Here is a 16,466-nt window from a genome sequence, read left to right on the forward strand (position 1 = left end):
GGTACGCTAAAAAAAAGCCAGATTTAGGGGCTACTATAGCCAGTACAAGGAAATGTACAGGACACAAATCAGTCCAGGGAGATTTAATGCACACTATAACCAGCACAGGATGATGTAGGGGACAGTAAAACTAGTAAAAACAGATGGGGTGGAGATAAGTCATCATCAGTAGACAAAGAACCCTATAACCAGGAGACGGCGATGCATGAGAAGCTAAACCCAACCTTGTGCGGCTCCTCCTTTGACTCCACACTGCCTCTGCTCCCTCCATCCTCAGGGCTGAGCTGACGTGGGTGCGGCAGGATGTCTGACGGCAAAAGCTGACTTTAACCCACCATTCTTATCACTGTTCACATCAAACTTGAAAACAGCTCTTATGAAGTGTCTTTGTTACCGTTTCGTCTGTTCATTGATGAATACTATTGTCTGTTTTGGCTGTGCATTTATATTCTCTTCTTCCCTTTTAGTTTCTTAACCTATTTTTTTTTTCATATGTATCTACTTTTTTCCCCGTTTTGTTTTCTATTCATTTTTGCCTAATGACAAATATAACGTTATAAATATCACTATAGGTCAGCTAATGTCATTAGGGGAGGTACTTGTATAAGCCCCCTTGGGTTCCATACCTCTCCAGTACTATGCACTTGTCAGTTCAACTTTTTTTAAAAATTAAAAAAAAAATTTTTTTTTAAATGTTGCGTGGGAAAAATAGTAATTCTTTGACAAGAATTGCATACTAATGCGAGCTCTGCAAGAACTTCACATATCTGAGCTCACCTGGCTTAGATATGGCTTTATCTTCAGGCAGATTTGGCTGTAGTTTTCCAGTCTTTCTCGGACTAGAGGCAGGGGTACCGCTTTCTGAATCCCAGTCAGACTCTGAACAGGAAAGACCATTTGTATATGGTAGCTACTTGAATATTTAGGCAAATCAGAGCATTATAAATATTACAGAGGGTGCCAGGGTGTGACACAACCAGTGCCCTTCCAGTTCCCCTGTCTCCCCGTCTGTACCATGCTGAATCATTCAGTATTATAATGGTAACATTTGCATGAAAAAAATAATGAACACCATATTATATATTCCATAATTTAACCCAGAGTCACTCACAAATGTCTGTATGAACAGTGAGTGACAGATTTGAGCTTCCCTATGTTAGGCAGTACCTTCCTCGCTCTCTGCTGTGGCAGGTAGAAGTCTCCTGGCACGGGGATGTGGCTGAGGCTGTAGTGTTGCGGAGGGGTTTGAGGAACGGGGGCTGGGCAGTGGGGGGGTTCGGGCCGTCGGGCTGGGGGGACCCTGGGCTTTGCTCTGAGCGGCAGGCAGCCTCTCGCCGGGCTCCTCTCCCGAGGGCGAGGCCAGCTTGCGCCCAGCGATGGTCCGGCTGGCGGTGCTCGCTGTGTCCCAGTCCGAAGCATCTGCAAGGGGCGGAGGTGACTGCATCACAACTACTGGCCAATGGGAGACCGCTTCAAACTGGTTATTCCTTCAGGCAGACAAGTGCCATCTCCACACTACAGCTACTTATAATTTATCTTTGTATGTATGTATGTACATATGTAGAAATGAAATGAAAATTTGATGTTAGGTGCACAGAGGAAAAGAGTATATTACCTTCAAGATCATCAGCATCATCCAAACCAAGTTCTTCCATTAAATCTGTTAGAAGGAAAAAAAAAAGTGTGTACAGATACAATGTGGCAAAAAGAAAAGAAAATACAGGACATACAGTGTAAGGAAACTGAATGAGTAAGGCTACGTTCAGACCAGTTACATGTGGCACAATTCAGCAAAAAACGACTTGGAGTCGCAACTTTTCAGTTCCTATTTGTGCCGCATTTGCATGTTGCAGCAACTGGGATATGTAGCCAGAGGACTGAATGTAGCCATGCACCTCTTTCATTTAAGGCATTAAATCAGTGATTACCTTTGTTTTTGACAGCATCATCTTTAGGTTCAGCTGGTTTGGGTAAGACAGGTGCTGGCTGGGCTTTTAATACTGGCTGTGAAAGGACAAATGAACACAAGTTTCACGCCAGCTGGTTTGGTGCCGACTTGTAAAACCATTCTAAAGAGCAGAGAGACTAACGTACCTTCTTTTCCAAACCACCATCTTGCAAATCTGCATGATTGAAAAAACGCAGTTAGATTAAACTTTGAAAATTACTGTCCAGGGAGTGTCAGACTTGGGCTAGCACTGGAGCTGGCATTCAGACATGCATATGTGCAGGACTGCAGTGCGGAACTGCGCACACATGCCAGTGCGCGATGAAGCCGTGCCAGAACAGCAGAGTTCCTCCCGCATGCAGGTGACGCGCGGTTAGGGCTCGGACGGGGGCGGTTATGGGACAGAGCGGCACAGAAGGGGTTAATGGTAAGCATGAGGCCGCGATGGAGCCCTGCATGCACCTGGCTGCCGCACAACTGGATTATGGTCAGTATGGTCACGGCGATCGTGTCGGATTGACTCCGCCCTTTGAGGGGCAGTGTCCATACCCGGAGCTGAAAGGTCTCCCGTCCTGACTAATCTCCTTGGAATCTCTAGATTAGCCATCCTACAGTGTCTTGATCCTCTTAAGAAAGAAGGAATGTAAAAGGGGTCTACGGAAAGGAATTTGATATAAATTCTGTTAAAAGCCTGCGGGCAAGATTTCTTGAACACACTTTTCAAAGACACTGAGCCTGATCTGCTACAATACTGTAAGTACAGTACAATCCTGAACATCCAACCTTGTTGGAATATGCGGTATGTTGGATATGTGAAAAAACTAAAGCAATAAAATGACAAAAACAAGGCAGCAAAAGCAGTTTGAAATGCTGAATGCATAATTTAGCTTATTAAATACAGTAAACACAGACATATTTTGAAAAGTTGGCTTAGCATAAAACATAAATGATACAAATATAATTCTGTCCATTTAAATTTCTTACTTTGGGTTATCAAACAATACCTAATTAATCATGTTATTAACCATTACAATGTTTCTCTTATTTTGCAAATGTGCCTGATTTCTTAGGCTTAGTAAAAATGAGGGCTAAAGCAATTTGAAAGCATTTCTATACTTAATCTTTTGCAATCTTTAAGTGCTCTTAATTGTCATTACACCATGCAGAACATTTTATTTGAGCCATTTTTCCACATGATGATTCATTATGTCCTGGGGTTAGGTATGCAGGATTATACGGTATACTGGAAAACCAGCCAAATGAATACATTTAACCAATGTCTATTTAAGAACCACATTTTTAAACTCATTTTTAAAGCTCATTTAATTCAGGATGTATATATCAATCAATCAATCAGTATTTTAATTAATGTATTTAATAGATGTGATCTATTTTTTAAGTACTGCAATATCAAGTAATGTGGATAGGCTACTGGTTCTTTAAGCATGAAATGGTTTTAGTGACATGAGTCCAAAGCAAAATCTACAAGCATAACTACTGCTCAGTTGGTTTTCTGATCTCCTACTTACATACCGCAGCCTTAAATAGAAAACGTGACAGAGGCAATTACCTTCATTTTTCTCCTCTGAAATGCTGGCCATCACTTTATGTGCCTTCACAGGGGTGTGGGCCACACCTTGCAGTTTCCCTGGACTGTCAGAGCCAGACTGTATGAGGAAATGACAACACAGTGCACTTAAAAAAAAAAAAAAAAAAAAAACCCTAACAACTGCACTCTCTGTACAGATCACAGGTTGGCACCATTCAAACACTCACAATTACATTGTATTTGCAGAATAGTGTCTCGCTTTCAAGGATAACGGTTTACTCAAAGTGTACATTCCAAATGCTTTTGTGATGCATGTATTTAACAGACTGATGACTCTTCAGATAACACCACAGTTCCCAGGATCCCCCTTAGATAACCTTTCTTTTATCAATCTTTCTTTGGATTTCCCTTTGAAAAATGTTAGTTATAGCTGTAACAGACCGATTATCTGTCTAGTGGTACTTTCTTTACATCATAGTTACAAATAGTTGTTTCTTAGGTTGACATTACACTTATTGATTATAAAGGGGCCTCTGCCTTATGGGTAATACTGCATTACTGCATTCCTCAGATGTTCTCCACTTGTGTACGACACTCTGGATTGTCAAGTAATGTAACATAGCATATCTGGCCATGGCATCCTGGTTGGTGTCTCTACAGCCACGCATAAACAAACATAGAAATCAATGAGCAGAACTGTACTGCATTGATGCGTTTCTGTTCTGCCCCACCTCAGAGTCCCAGGGCGAATCCTCCTCCTCCTCTCCTCCCTCCAGGCCCAATTCTGACAGGAAATCTGCGGAAGATTTTGGGACATTTACTGTTGGACGCTACGCTGTGGCATTCTCTTTTGGAATGACCTCTCAAATAATCAAAGCTGAAAAGTTTTATTTTGAGACTTTTTCTCATTAAAATGAAACGGTATTTTCTCCTCTTGATTGTTGCACATTCAGTGCTATTAGTTAGCGTTGGTTTCATACACATATAAATACGTAGAAACAGTCAATATTATTGAGAAACGTGAACTCCTCACCTCTTTTGACATCTTTAGGGTTACTTTTCTGTTTTACACTGGCACCATGTGACTTCTGACCATCCTGAGCATTTGTATTAATATCAGGAACCTCTCTACTTTTGTTCTCTTCATTCTCATCCTCTTTGGTTTCTTCATCATCATCGTCATCATCATCTTCTTCTTCATCCTCGTCTTCCTCATCGTCTTCAGTGGAAATGCCATCCTATTTGAAAGAAAATTTTCAGCACCACTGGAAAATGACAGGTACAGGACAAATAGTTGAGAGGCTGTGGCATCTACTTGTTTTTTACATGCCTACTTTATCAATACTGTCTACTACCATCATCTACTATTTCTGTCCTACCTTAGATGCTCCTGCATTATACATTTTCAAATTTGTGGCTCGTTTATCTTCGGTGGCTCTGACCATTAGCCCCTCAAGATCTTCCCCAAGAGGTGGATCAAGCTCAACATCATCAATGGCAGTCTGAGGTAACTGTTCATGGTTGGAAATTTCATCTCCCCAGTCAATATCAGACTCTGACTGCTTCTCAGCGCTCATGCACGGGGATTCTACACTCTCTTCATTTGCCTTACTAGAACCTGCTGCAATCTTCCCAGAATCCTCCTTGGGCTCATAAGGGCCTTCATAATGGCCGACAATCAGTGACACAGGAGCACTGTACTCCTGCTGCTCAGCAACTTTGCCAGGTGGCTGTAAGTGCTCACTCTTCAAATTCCCCTCATCTGAATCCCATGAATCACTGGCCTTGGATTCAATCACAGCTGCAGGCTGCATCTCCAAAGCTTCATCATTATAAGTGGGGCCTTCATTATCTTCATCCTTTTCATCTCCCCAAGACGACTCAGGAGAGGAAGGTTGATCTCTCCTTTTAGCTAACAGGTTTGTGCCTACATTCTTTTGAGGCAGTGTCATTGGCTTTCTATGGGACCCAGATATTGAAATGCCATGACTATGGCCGGATGCTCTCACACGAATGCCCTTTTTCTCTTCCCAGGATTCAACAGGTGATGTGGGCTCATCCATCTCTTTTCCAAGCAAAGTCTTGTCTGAGCTTTTTTGTAAGTTTGGTTCTGCCAAAACTGGAGACATACTTCCTATAAACTTTTGTTTTGCACTGTTTTCAACTCTGTCCTTTTCATCTCTCCTAGACACATCAGGAGAGACTGGCTCCTCTGGACTTTTCCCCCATAGGGTAAGGCCAGTGTGCAGAGGAGGATCTTTAGGTTCTTCTGGGGAATAAGCCAAATCATCACTCTCATCGTTATCATCCCCCCAAGACATATCAGGAAAAGGGGGCTCTTCTGCCTGAACATTCCAGCCCACGTTCTTCTGAGGCAGCACCTTTGGTTCTTGTGGGGACCTTGCCTCAAAATGGTCCTTATCTGAATTCTCTTTATTTCCATGATCTTCCTCTTCATCCGAATACCCTGACTCAACTCTGATGGCGGACACAACACAATCTTCTCCAAAGTCCAGGATTCCTAGGGTGCCATTATCAGCTTCATTGATTATATTTTTGGAAAGCCCCTCATCTTCATGATCATTGCCGTTATCATTTCTGATTTTCACACGAAACACATTTTCCATGGGTTCCTGGTTTTCAGTCACTGCTGCTTGCTCAGTACCTGCTGCAGACTGGTGAGGGTCATGACCTTCAACCAGGGGCTGCTCTACGTCAGCTTCCTCTTCAATATCAGCATCAGCTCCTGCTGTGACAGGTCTTGGCAACTCTTCATCATTAATGCCATCATTCCTGATGTGAGCCACAGCAACGTCATCCTTCTCCATATCATCCTCCTCCTCCTCCTCTTCATCCTGCTCCTCATCAACTTCTTCATCTTCTTCACTTTCTTCCTCAGCATCTTCATCCTCCTCCTCATCATCATCATCACCCTCGTCTTCGTCTACTTCATCTTCCTCGTCCTCGTCTTCCTCGTCAGACTCCTCCTCTTCCTGTCCCTCTGGACTGTCACTTTCCCCCTCTTCCTGCGAGTTTCCTCTTGGTTTACTGGTAAAAACCACATCTGAAAGCCCTCCCTCTTAATAAACCCAGAAAACACGATGGGGGAAAGGCAGAAGGGGAAAACAGAACACAGGAAACAGAAGGGTGTTAGAAGAGCCCTCATCTTAGTAACACACACAAATATTACCTTTTTACAGTGGCTGGGAGGGGTGGAAGTTGCCTGAGGAGGTTTACAAAAGGATGGGGAAGATGAGGATGCTGGGTTGGGGAGGGCGATAGTCGGGGGTAAAGCCACAGGGAGGGAGGAGTTTCTCTTGGCTTCACCCTCACTCTCCTGCTCAGACTGGGATTCACTTGAGGATCTATCCACATCTGCTATCACTACAGGGAAGGGGAACACATTACGAGTGAACTAGAGGAAAGCACAATGTCATTACACACAGTCAAAAATTAGCAGACCATTTTAATACGGTTAAATGACACAGTTTTAGGAATTGGCATATTACACATTTTGATAGTTACCATCAGTCCTGCCCTTTTGTGAGGCACTCATTAGTTTCTTTAGGTTTGGCTTTTGTGTTTTCTGTAAATAAAAGAAAGAATTGTACAAATCTAAGCTGTAGGAAAGCAAGTACTACACTACTGAGTGTGAGTGCTTAATTTACTGAGATGCAGTACCTTTGGGCTGAAGTCTAAGTCATCTTCATCTGAAGAAGGCCATGAATCACCAGCGCCTCTACGTGATGCTCTAGGTAAAATATGAGAGTAAATGCTATGAAAGAGAACAAATAAATGTCATGCTAAACACACAGCACAAAGATAAGGAGCTTCCCTTACCTACTGATAGATTCTGCCTGTGAATCATCTTCATCAACTGGGGGGAAAAAGTGCTGTTAAATATTTTGAGGACGTTACGGAAAGAAACACTACTGTGTGAAAGACAAGAGCACTTAGGGCATTTCCAAAATCAGTAGATCATAAATAAATTACATATCTGACTGGATCTCTTCAAGCACATACATTTAATTGCCTGGTTCTAATTCCGTGGATAGCCAACTATGAGAACAGCTGCAGTGAGATGCACTACATTGCATTGGTCTGAGGAAAATGCAGCAAGACATAAACTTACAATGACAAGATTGGATAGCAAAATCCAAAAACATGGGTTTTGAAATATACATAAAAGTGGAGCAACTGCACACATGCCAAATACATGTAAGCAGGGAAGTCATTTTGGACAGGAATGGTCTTAAATCCATAACAGGAGCTGCTTTGATTAAAACAGGATTAGAATATAAAGTACTCTTTTCTAGAATCTGTCCTGGACTCCCTCGTGGCCAGAACATATGAAAAAGGCATCACAGACTCTCCAACCTAGTACTTGCATATCTATGACTGCAACAGTGTGTGATACCTTTGCCTGCTTCAGCTGCTCCTGACAGCTGCAGTTCTAGATCCAGTCAGGTGGAAATGCATGAGGGAGCAGATGAAAACCAAATAACGATGAACATTCACAGTAATGGAGGACAGAAACCAAGGGCACCATGAGTTCATTTGTTTAGTTACACTGAGACAAATAAATACAAACTGATGATGGCCTTCTGAAACCAAACTGAAACCGTTTGGCCTTCAGGAACAAGAACCTGTATTAGGCACATCAGTACTCCACTGTGCAAATTAAAGCACTTTGTGGTCTAATAATGAATTTTTGCTTGTTTTCTCTTTTATTGTAATATGACATCAAAGAAATCACCTTCTCTGTCAGTGGCTGGTTGCCCTAGGGCAGGGCCTGCCTGAGCCATGTGCCGTGGGCTGCCCAATACGGCCGCCGGCTTCTTTCCGGTCGAAGCGAAATGAGAGGGCGATGGCTGAGTCTTCCCCTTTGTTCCATGTTCAATTATCAGATGCGAACACCTGAGACACAAACAGGCTTAAACCGAGAATCATGAACCACAATGTTCACAAAAGTGTTTTTTCTCTACGACTGGGCATTTGCTTTTCCTTAAAATATAACAGCTGTGAAAGCTGCCTGCATTGATGATTGAATAAATTCTCTATCCATTTAAAATTAAACACCACTACACATTTCACTTAATGCATGAGAAGCATTTGGACTGATCTAGTCTTCCTCAGGAAATGACAAATACAATATTTACTCCAAAAATGAATGTATTTTGGGTAGAGGACTTACGCATGGTGACCATTCATGACCGCGTAGTCATCAGATGTCCACCCTTTCTCGTCCTTTATCGTTACGTCTGCATTGTACCGCAAGAGCAGGCGCACCATGCTGATCTGGCCGTTACAAGCAGCAATCATCAAAGACGTCCTAAATCAGACACAATCAGGAGGGGTCAACTCATGAGTGCACATATATGACCAAAAGTATCTCGACACCCCTTGGTCTGGGGCTTTTTTTCCATGTTTTGGGCTAGGCTCCTTTATACCAGTGAAGGCAAAACTTAATGCAATGACATTCTAGATGATTCTATGCTTGCAACTTTGTGGCAACAGTTTGGGGAAGGCCCTTTCCTGTTTCAGTGTGACAATGCCCCCCGGCACACAGTGAAGTCCATATAGAAATCCATTCCGATGCAGCTCTTAGCATCTCAACATAGTCACTCACCTTTCACCCTGGTCAGCCGCATTCACGTCTGCTCCCTCCTTCAGGAGGAACTCTGCCATTTCGACATGGTTTTCTGTCACAGCCAGAGTCAGAGGGGTGCAACCGTCCTGAACGCAGAAGTCCAGCATGACAATCAAATGCCAACATGAAGAAACAAGGAAAAGACAGATAAACAAAACCAAAATGAGATGGCATCCACAGACACTTTTTTCCACTTCCATGTATTGATTTATTTACAATTTTACAGTATTTACAGTTAATAGCAGGAGATATTTATAAGTTTATTTGAGGGGAGGGCAGATCAATACAAACATAACACTCCATTACAAGTAAAAGAAAAAGACATAAGGAGGATGGCAGACTCAAGGATGAAGTCCAGAACTGTTAAGGCTGTTTTATACTTCTGCAGACTACACATAAAAACGGGTCTGCATTGGGGTTGTGCGGAATGTGCGGCGTGAGTGAAGGTCACAGACCATGTCCGCATTGATGCTGTGTACCTCCCAAAGAATTTAAAAGCATGTACTTAGCGACCAGTGCCCACGTACACTGCACAGATGATGACTGGTGGTTACTGCCAAACGTCACTCCACAGGGTCGTGTGTGGTCACTCGTATAGTTCAGGAATTTTAAACAAACAACCTGCGCCTGTACAACAGGCTGCACAAGTATAAATGCTCTGTCCTTTCATGAATGCCACACACAACACAAATCACGCAAACTATGCAGAAGTATAAAACAGCCCCGAATCATGCCTGCAACAAACTGGATACATATTTTGAATCATATTTGTGTTCTCCTTTCATACAGTCCCCATCTATCCCCAATAAATGAAGAAATCCTGTTGGTGCTCTTGCATGCTGATGCAGTGTGTACTGAATGCTGCCAGACTATGTGGGTGGAGCTGGACTAACCTTGTTCTGGGCATTGACGTTGGCTTCGTGCTCCAGCAGCTGCACAGCCATGGAGATGGAGGGGATGAGGGCAGCCAGGTGCAAGGCAGTGTTCCCATTGATGTCCACCAGGTTGGGGTCAGCATTGTGCTCCAAAAGGGTGACCACACAGCGCTCCTGCTGGCACTGCACTGCCTGCAGGCATATATACACAACATGTGGCTGTGTATCTTAAGATAATAATATATGAGCCTGGACAAGAAATGTCTTCCTCAGACTCACGTCTGCCTAAGCCCGACTTGGCGACTGCGGTGTGAAAAGAGCCAGTGGTGACATCACATGCTTTGGTGGACAGGACGTGATTATCTGTGCTCTCTCAAAATCGACAACTGAGGCTATGATAAGCACTGAAGTGTGAGCATAATTGGCTATTCAAAATTAAGGGAAAAAAACTATTTATTTTCCCAGAAAAATGTAGTGTTCTAGGCCTCTAATAATCAAGAGAAACTAGAAACCTGCACTAATAACACCTCATAAACCAGGAAAAATCAAGAGTAAAGCAAAACAAAAGGGAAAAAAAAGAACGACAAACAACTTGTTCTGGATTTGCAAATGCTTTTTTTTCAGCAGCACTTGCAAATCAATGAGTGAATGAATTATCCACGCCAAAGTCTCACAGATAATGAATCATTAATGCCTAGATTAAAGCACTTTCAGGTTCTGCCAAATAGGCATAATGCAACAAATACACTCTTACAGCACCTTCATTAACGGGGATCTGTTCTGATTGTCACATAGGTTCAGCTTGGCTTTGCTCTCCACCAAGAACTGCACAATCTCAACGTGTCCATTAGCACAGGCGATGTGTAGAGGTGTTCTGAAACAGAGGATTATGCTCACAGTTACTCATTTTGCAGACAGTGTAAGAAAGATAAGATTTGCTTCAGAGCTTCTAAGCATAAGACTATCCCCAAAGCATGACCATGCAACATACAGTACATCAACTTCACCTATTTTTCAGAATACAAGATGCAATATTACATACATCCTAGGTGCACTACCAAGGACATAATCATGATGGCTGTTGCACTATTACAATGTTATAACTGATACAATGCCTCAGAAATGTTATGGGAAAGCAAAAACAAAAAAGTAGGCTAATTTGAGGTTAAGGACTGTCAGCATTTGGAACTGTGAGCATTCCACTGTATTTCCTTAGTGGAGAATGAACTATTGATCATAAAAACTCATGATGGAATTCATACCAGATTTGTGATCACTAGGAGAACAGGATTACTCTTTGTTAATGAAAGGCTCCCATTTGCTGAATAGATGCAAGTGCTCCTCTTTCATGTGCAAACACTCTAAACTCGTATGAGCCTAAAGTAATAAGATCTGCTTTGAAACTTAAGGACAACAACAATGACCAAGTGGCCTAGCTACTCATAGGCCTGCTTCATTTTAGTGATGTAAATGGAACAATTATCCCTGTCATACGATATTATTCCAAGTGTGTGGTGAACAATATGTCCTTTACTTAGCCTAATTATTGTTTACCCAAATATTTGGCACAACAAGGAGGTCAACTAATTTCAGCTTAAACATGGGGAGGAGAATTCTGGCATTTTATTCAATTGAGCATACACATTACCCAAACACATTGTTACATTATACCACAATGACATATGGCTCTTTAGATACATAAACCATATTTATTTGAAAGCACATCTAATGATGTTCTGACAGCTGATTGTGTAGCGGTAACAGGAGTGAAGACTGATGAAGTGGTTTTAAGCACACAGCTATAAAACAGAACCCAAGCACTTCCACAAACTCTAAAAACACACAGCATAAGTGAAAGAACAAAGCTCTCTAACTTCTATTAGCATAACCTAGTTCCTTTCAGCTTGCTGCCTTTCCTTCAACTAAAGTATACATCCCATAAAGGTCCCAAAATTGTATTTGTGCGTGTTAACTGAATGATCTATGATACCAAGAAACAACAACCTCCCATTCATACACCATACTCTGATTCCTCTGTATCGCCATTCAGTGACAGGCCACCCCTAAAATATACATTCTCTAATGCCTGTGTAACTTCATTAAGTAAATGCATTTGAAGACTTTTGGACATCTGATAAGATAAATGTGTATGACCCTATGAAATTGAATCGTGCCTTACCTGTTTTCTTTATCAAGTTGACTTAAATCATTCTTCTTTGCGAGTTGTTTCAGCTTGGAAAGATCGCCCGAAGATGCAGCTTTGTGGATCTTACTTAAGTCTTTCTCCTTAATCTCATATCCGACCGACAGCACACTGCCCGTGTCAGACGAATTAGGAGAGAACCCCTTCTTTTTCTTGGCGAAGCTGAATATTTTCTTCATTGTGTCTGGCTGTGATGCAGGGCGCAGCCCGGGTGGCTGGTAGTGGCACTCGGGGGCCGTCGGATGATTACCTCAGGAGTCTTTTCCATTCCTAAAAATAAACGCACAAAGCGGATAAGGCTCACTAGTTAGCTGGTGTGATGTCACCGTAGGGCACCAACGAACCACCTGGTTCGCTAAATGGATCAAAACCATAAATTCAAGTGTAGCATTAGTCAAACAGTGTTTGACACCAGCAAAGAAATCAAATGGCGTAGCTGGTTACCGATAATCAACATCAGCTCGCTACAGAAGCTTGCAAGCAATAAGCAGGTTACCTTAATGTTGACTGTTCCAAGGTAGACTAACATTACTCGAGATGTCACAGGAGACTTGGCTAGCTAGCTAGCGTAACGTTAGCTTGCAAGATTGTTGGTTTATGTAGCTGCCAATTTCTAACTGTATCCCACACGTTTAGCCCTTACCTTACAATGACGGACTCTCTGAAAGGGCAGTTTATCCGCATTTTGTATCGATGCTATTCATATTGTTTAACAATGACGAAGTGTCAGTCTTCTGTCCTCAGCATCTCCGATAGCTAGCTAGTTTACACACAGATAGCAGCGGGAGCGCAACAAGCTGACGGTACGGTCTGTAACCAAGGCAACCACCCGCGCTTATCTGGAAACAGAGCTAACATTACCAAGACCAGTTAGCAAAAATCAACCTTGCATGTTTGGGGTTTAGGTAACACCTATGCAGGCATCATTAATGCATTGAAAATCAAAAATATGTTTAGCTTGCTAGCAAGTTACGATCACTGACCGCTAACGTAAACAACTAACCTCTACCACAGCGTCACATTCAACCGCGACATTTAAAATGCTACAGAGACTTATTTCACATGTAGCTAGCTAGCGAGCACACAAGACAACTACAATTTTCACTCTGTATAATGCAATATCGATGCATGCAAGCAAACCATCGAGCGTTACTTCAATAGTTTGACGTGCTTTCGTTAATTTCTGCATTGGATAAACTAAGGCAACCAACTATGAGTTTAGCTACGTGAAACTACCGTTACAGCTTGCTAGTTATAAAAGATAGCAGTGAATATACTAAATTAGCTAATAACAGACTAGGTTTGCCTGGTTAGTTGTCATATCATTACCTAGCAAGCTAGTCCAGCTCGCAAATAGCAAAGAAATGAAACTAATGTTAAGTAAGGCTTGTAAGCTACCCTTCCTGCCAAGTTAGCTAGCGTGCTAGCTGTCCTGCATTCTGAAACAAAAACACTCCACTTGGGAGTTTGTCAATTTTACCTCTAGTTGTAGCAAATAATCTTCTTATTATGCACAGGTTATGTTTAAACAGTTAACCTAGCTAACTGGCTATCTAACGTACAACTTCGCTAACATCGTTTATTGCTTAACTTAGTTTGCTAGTTGCAGCATGTGTAACGCTATCGGTTATTGAATGGACACCACTAAATTAACATTAAATGTTTATCGAATAAACACTATTAAAAGGATTACCATTCATTGGTCAGTTTTCCACTTGGCTAACTGGCCCCCATGCCACCCAATTCCACTTCAGTTTTTTCCAATTTATTTGTATTAGCAATTCACAATTTCTTCCTAGCTAACGACCAACCAAAATGCACAGTACGTTGCGCAGGGACAGCATAGTTTGTTTGCTGGCTTCTCTGCCGAGGCCAATCCAATCACACTTCGGATACATAAAGAACGTCCCTAAACCGTCCAATGAACGACAAGTACCAAAATATCGTATATTATTTATATGGTTGATAGACCAATCTTACATAATGTTCCTCGCCAGTAGAAGTACGGTTTCACCGAATCGAAGTTTCTTGCACCAGTTTACAATAGTTAATGTTAGATGTAGTACTTTTCACCACAAAACAAATACATATGGATAAGACATTAGTCTTTATTGAAACGCATCAAAAGCTAAAACCTTAGCCTTGATTTAGAAGCCAATGAATTAATATGGTTTTATACGTAATTAAGTTTAACTTTAACTAGTCTTTTTCCACGTCTACTCCATTAACATCAATCTCATTCCCCTGACAGCTGTCTGTACCACTTGGCTAACCCACCGGCACGTTTATAAACTATTTAGCCAAGTTCACATTATTAATAAACAAGTAAATAGTCATTCAAGTTTCAATTTATAATTGCATGTGTAATTAAAACGGCCGTTAAATAAATCTACCATAATGTTTACTTTGCCCATTTTCCATTGGGGCTAAAATTCCCTGCAGCCAAGTAGCACCCTGACGAAAATATATGTTGTCAACTACGCATGAGCGTGCGCCTGAGCAGTAAGCTTAATCACGTGGCAAGCTGAAAAGAGGAAGTAGAAAAGTCAGCTGACTTTGAAAAGCCATTGAAGAAAACACCAACCTCTAGAACTAGCAATACATTTTCTATTAGTTTGTGATATTAAAATAACCAGGGCACGCGAACTCCACCATGGCTGGGCGAGGTAAACTAATTGCCGTTATCGGTGATGAAGATACATGCACAGGATTCCTGCTTGGGGGCGTAGGCGAGTTGAATAAGAACCGTAAACCCAATTTCTTGGTTGTTGAAAAAGACACGAGCATCACTGAGATCGAAGAGACCTTCAAGTAAGTGTTGGCTGGTGCTTCTTTAAGAAAATAACATATTGTTAACTGGTAGGTTAGGAGAAATTATGCTTGAGTCCAAGTCAATTGCTATGTTGTGAGAAATCCCAGGGTTGCCACGGTCAGTTGGTAGAAATAAATCTAATCACGGTAACGTCATGTGTAATAAACAGATGGCTTACTCGGACTCCAATTACTGCTGGCTAACCATGACCATTATATTAATAAAACCATATCATTCGCTCACCTGGATGTGGCATATTCCTTTGAATTAGCCAGCTATCGGCACACCCACGATTGCTGCATTGGCACTTCAATTCATGTGTCATTACTTGTTTTACTCCAATTGTTCAGTTCGAATACCTCTGTATGTGACCGTGCAGTTTTATTCCTGATTTAAGAGATTGTGCTGGCAACCAGGTTTTTATGACCTGGTCATGAACGTGATCTCTCCTCAGGAGTTTTCTGGCTCGCGATGACATTGGAATCATCCTGATCAACCAGTTCATTGCGGAGATGATCCGCCACGCGATTGACGCGCACATGCAGTCGATCCCCGCTGTGCTGGAGATCCCCTCAAAAGAGCACCCTTACGACGCTTCCAAGGACTCCATCTTGCGGAGGGCAAAGGGCATGTTCTCTGCAGAAGACTTCCGATAAATCCTGACCGAAAGGAGTGCTGCAGGCTGGGAGGAGAAGCGGCAGATTCATGTCCAAGAGGAGAATTCTTCGATCCCACTGCACCAGAGTTGTTTTGTGTGATTTTCCCAACTTAATTCCATGCCTGGAAAACTGCTGCAATGGTGAACAGTGTAGCCATTTAAAATGTAGACTGTTCAGTGGTAATATTGATCATGTTTTCCAAGTTGTGTGCTTGTCCTGTATTGTTATAAGTTATTTATCTTATGTAAATGACCAAGATACTTAAGATAGTTATGTGATGTTTACCATGCCCTTTGTTAAGTTACTTAAATCAAGGGGGAACCTATTTAGAGTGGAGAATTTGTATGTCTGTTCAGATATTCAGAACCTGTGACTAATCATAGCAGATGGTTGTGAGTCATCAGGAATTTCAGAAATGAAAATACAGTGTCTAGGCAAGTGCTTTTTAATTTAAAACTGTTCCATAATGATTATTTATGCACATTTATGCTTCACTGCATGTAGAAATACATATTGCATTAATTAATAATAAAATAATTCAGTGAAAACTATTTGTGAATCTGCCTTTGAAGTTCAGTTTAAAACATGTCAACTTATTCCTTTATAAAGATAATTGTAAAGCCAGCCAATTGATTTTCATTAGATAAGTATATGTTTTCTGTGGATTTGTGAATCTTGTTTGCATTAGTCATGTTTAACTGAAAAAAATGAAACAAATATATATACATTGAAAATGTTTTAAAATGAGAATTAGGCACATAATTCAGCTT

General features: G+C 41.6%; 2 protein-coding genes across 12 annotated transcripts in view; one reads left to right on the forward strand and one right to left on the reverse strand.

Annotated features, from left to right (window-relative positions):
• The window catches only part of si:ch211-272n13.3 (ankyrin repeat domain-containing protein 26), a 31,170-nt gene extending 15,743 nt beyond the window's left edge, over positions 1-15,427 (reverse strand). For 3 of the 11 annotated variants that reach the window (XM_035424370.1, XM_035424368.1, XM_035424362.1), the window contains exons 1-22: positions 12,869-13,661; positions 12,202-12,495; positions 10,782-10,896; positions 10,041-10,214; positions 9,127-9,233; positions 8,692-8,829; positions 8,254-8,414; positions 7,915-7,950; positions 7,338-7,374; positions 7,179-7,248; positions 7,023-7,083; positions 6,688-6,881; positions 4,531-4,735; positions 4,229-4,293; positions 3,519-3,615; positions 2,498-2,602; positions 2,095-2,123; positions 1,929-2,004; positions 1,616-1,660; positions 1,168-1,419; positions 778-879; positions 225-307 (exon numbers count right to left, since the gene is read on the reverse strand). In XM_035424370.1, the coding sequence (XP_035280261.1) occupies positions 225-307; positions 778-879; positions 1,168-1,419; positions 1,616-1,660; positions 1,929-2,004; positions 2,095-2,123; positions 2,498-2,602; positions 3,519-3,615; positions 4,229-4,293; positions 4,531-4,735; positions 6,688-6,881; positions 7,023-7,083; positions 7,179-7,248; positions 7,338-7,374; positions 7,915-7,950; positions 8,254-8,414; positions 8,692-8,829; positions 9,127-9,233; positions 10,041-10,214; positions 10,782-10,896; positions 12,202-12,404 (2,355 nt within the window). In that variant the 5' untranslated portion in view covers positions 12,405-12,495; positions 12,869-13,661. Of the gene's footprint in view, positions 1-224; positions 308-777; positions 880-1,167; positions 1,420-1,615; positions 1,661-1,928; positions 2,005-2,094; positions 2,124-2,497; positions 2,603-3,518; positions 3,616-4,228; positions 4,294-4,530; positions 4,736-6,687; positions 6,882-7,022; positions 7,084-7,178; positions 7,249-7,337; positions 7,375-7,914; positions 7,951-8,253; positions 8,415-8,691; positions 8,830-9,126; positions 9,234-10,040; positions 10,215-10,781; positions 10,897-12,201; positions 12,496-12,721; positions 12,845-12,868; positions 13,663-13,918; positions 14,180-14,205; positions 14,660-15,280 lie in introns of those variants that run through there. The other 8 variants (XR_004765986.1, XM_035424366.1, XM_035424367.1 and 5 more) reach the window with 8 other exon arrangements.
• Positions 14,740-16,247, forward strand: atp6v1f (ATPase H+ transporting V1 subunit F). Its single transcript, XM_035424392.1, has 2 exons — positions 14,740-15,036; positions 15,492-16,247. The coding sequence occupies exons 1-2, from the start codon at positions 14,879-14,881 to the stop codon at positions 15,691-15,693; spliced, it is 360 nt and encodes a 119-aa protein (XP_035280283.1). The 5' UTR covers positions 14,740-14,878; the 3' UTR covers positions 15,694-16,247.
• Positions 16,248-16,466: the final 219 nt, after the last annotated feature.

This window comes from Anguilla anguilla, chromosome 7, assembly GCF_013347855.1.
Source record: "Anguilla anguilla isolate fAngAng1 chromosome 7, fAngAng1.pri, whole genome shotgun sequence".
NCBI lineage: Eukaryota > Metazoa > Chordata > Actinopteri > Anguilliformes > Anguillidae > Anguilla > Anguilla anguilla.

Excerpts from the sequence above, each read along its gene's own strand:
- atp6v1f (XM_035424392.1), top strand. The coding sequence starts at position 14,879 with ATGGCTGGGCGAGGTAAACTAATTGCCGTTATCGGTGATGAAGATACA. Across the intron at positions 15,037-15,491 it reads GAGATCGAAGAGACCTTCAA|GAGTTTTCTGGCTCGCGATG; the intron begins GTAAGTGTTGGC and ends ATCTCTCCTCAG.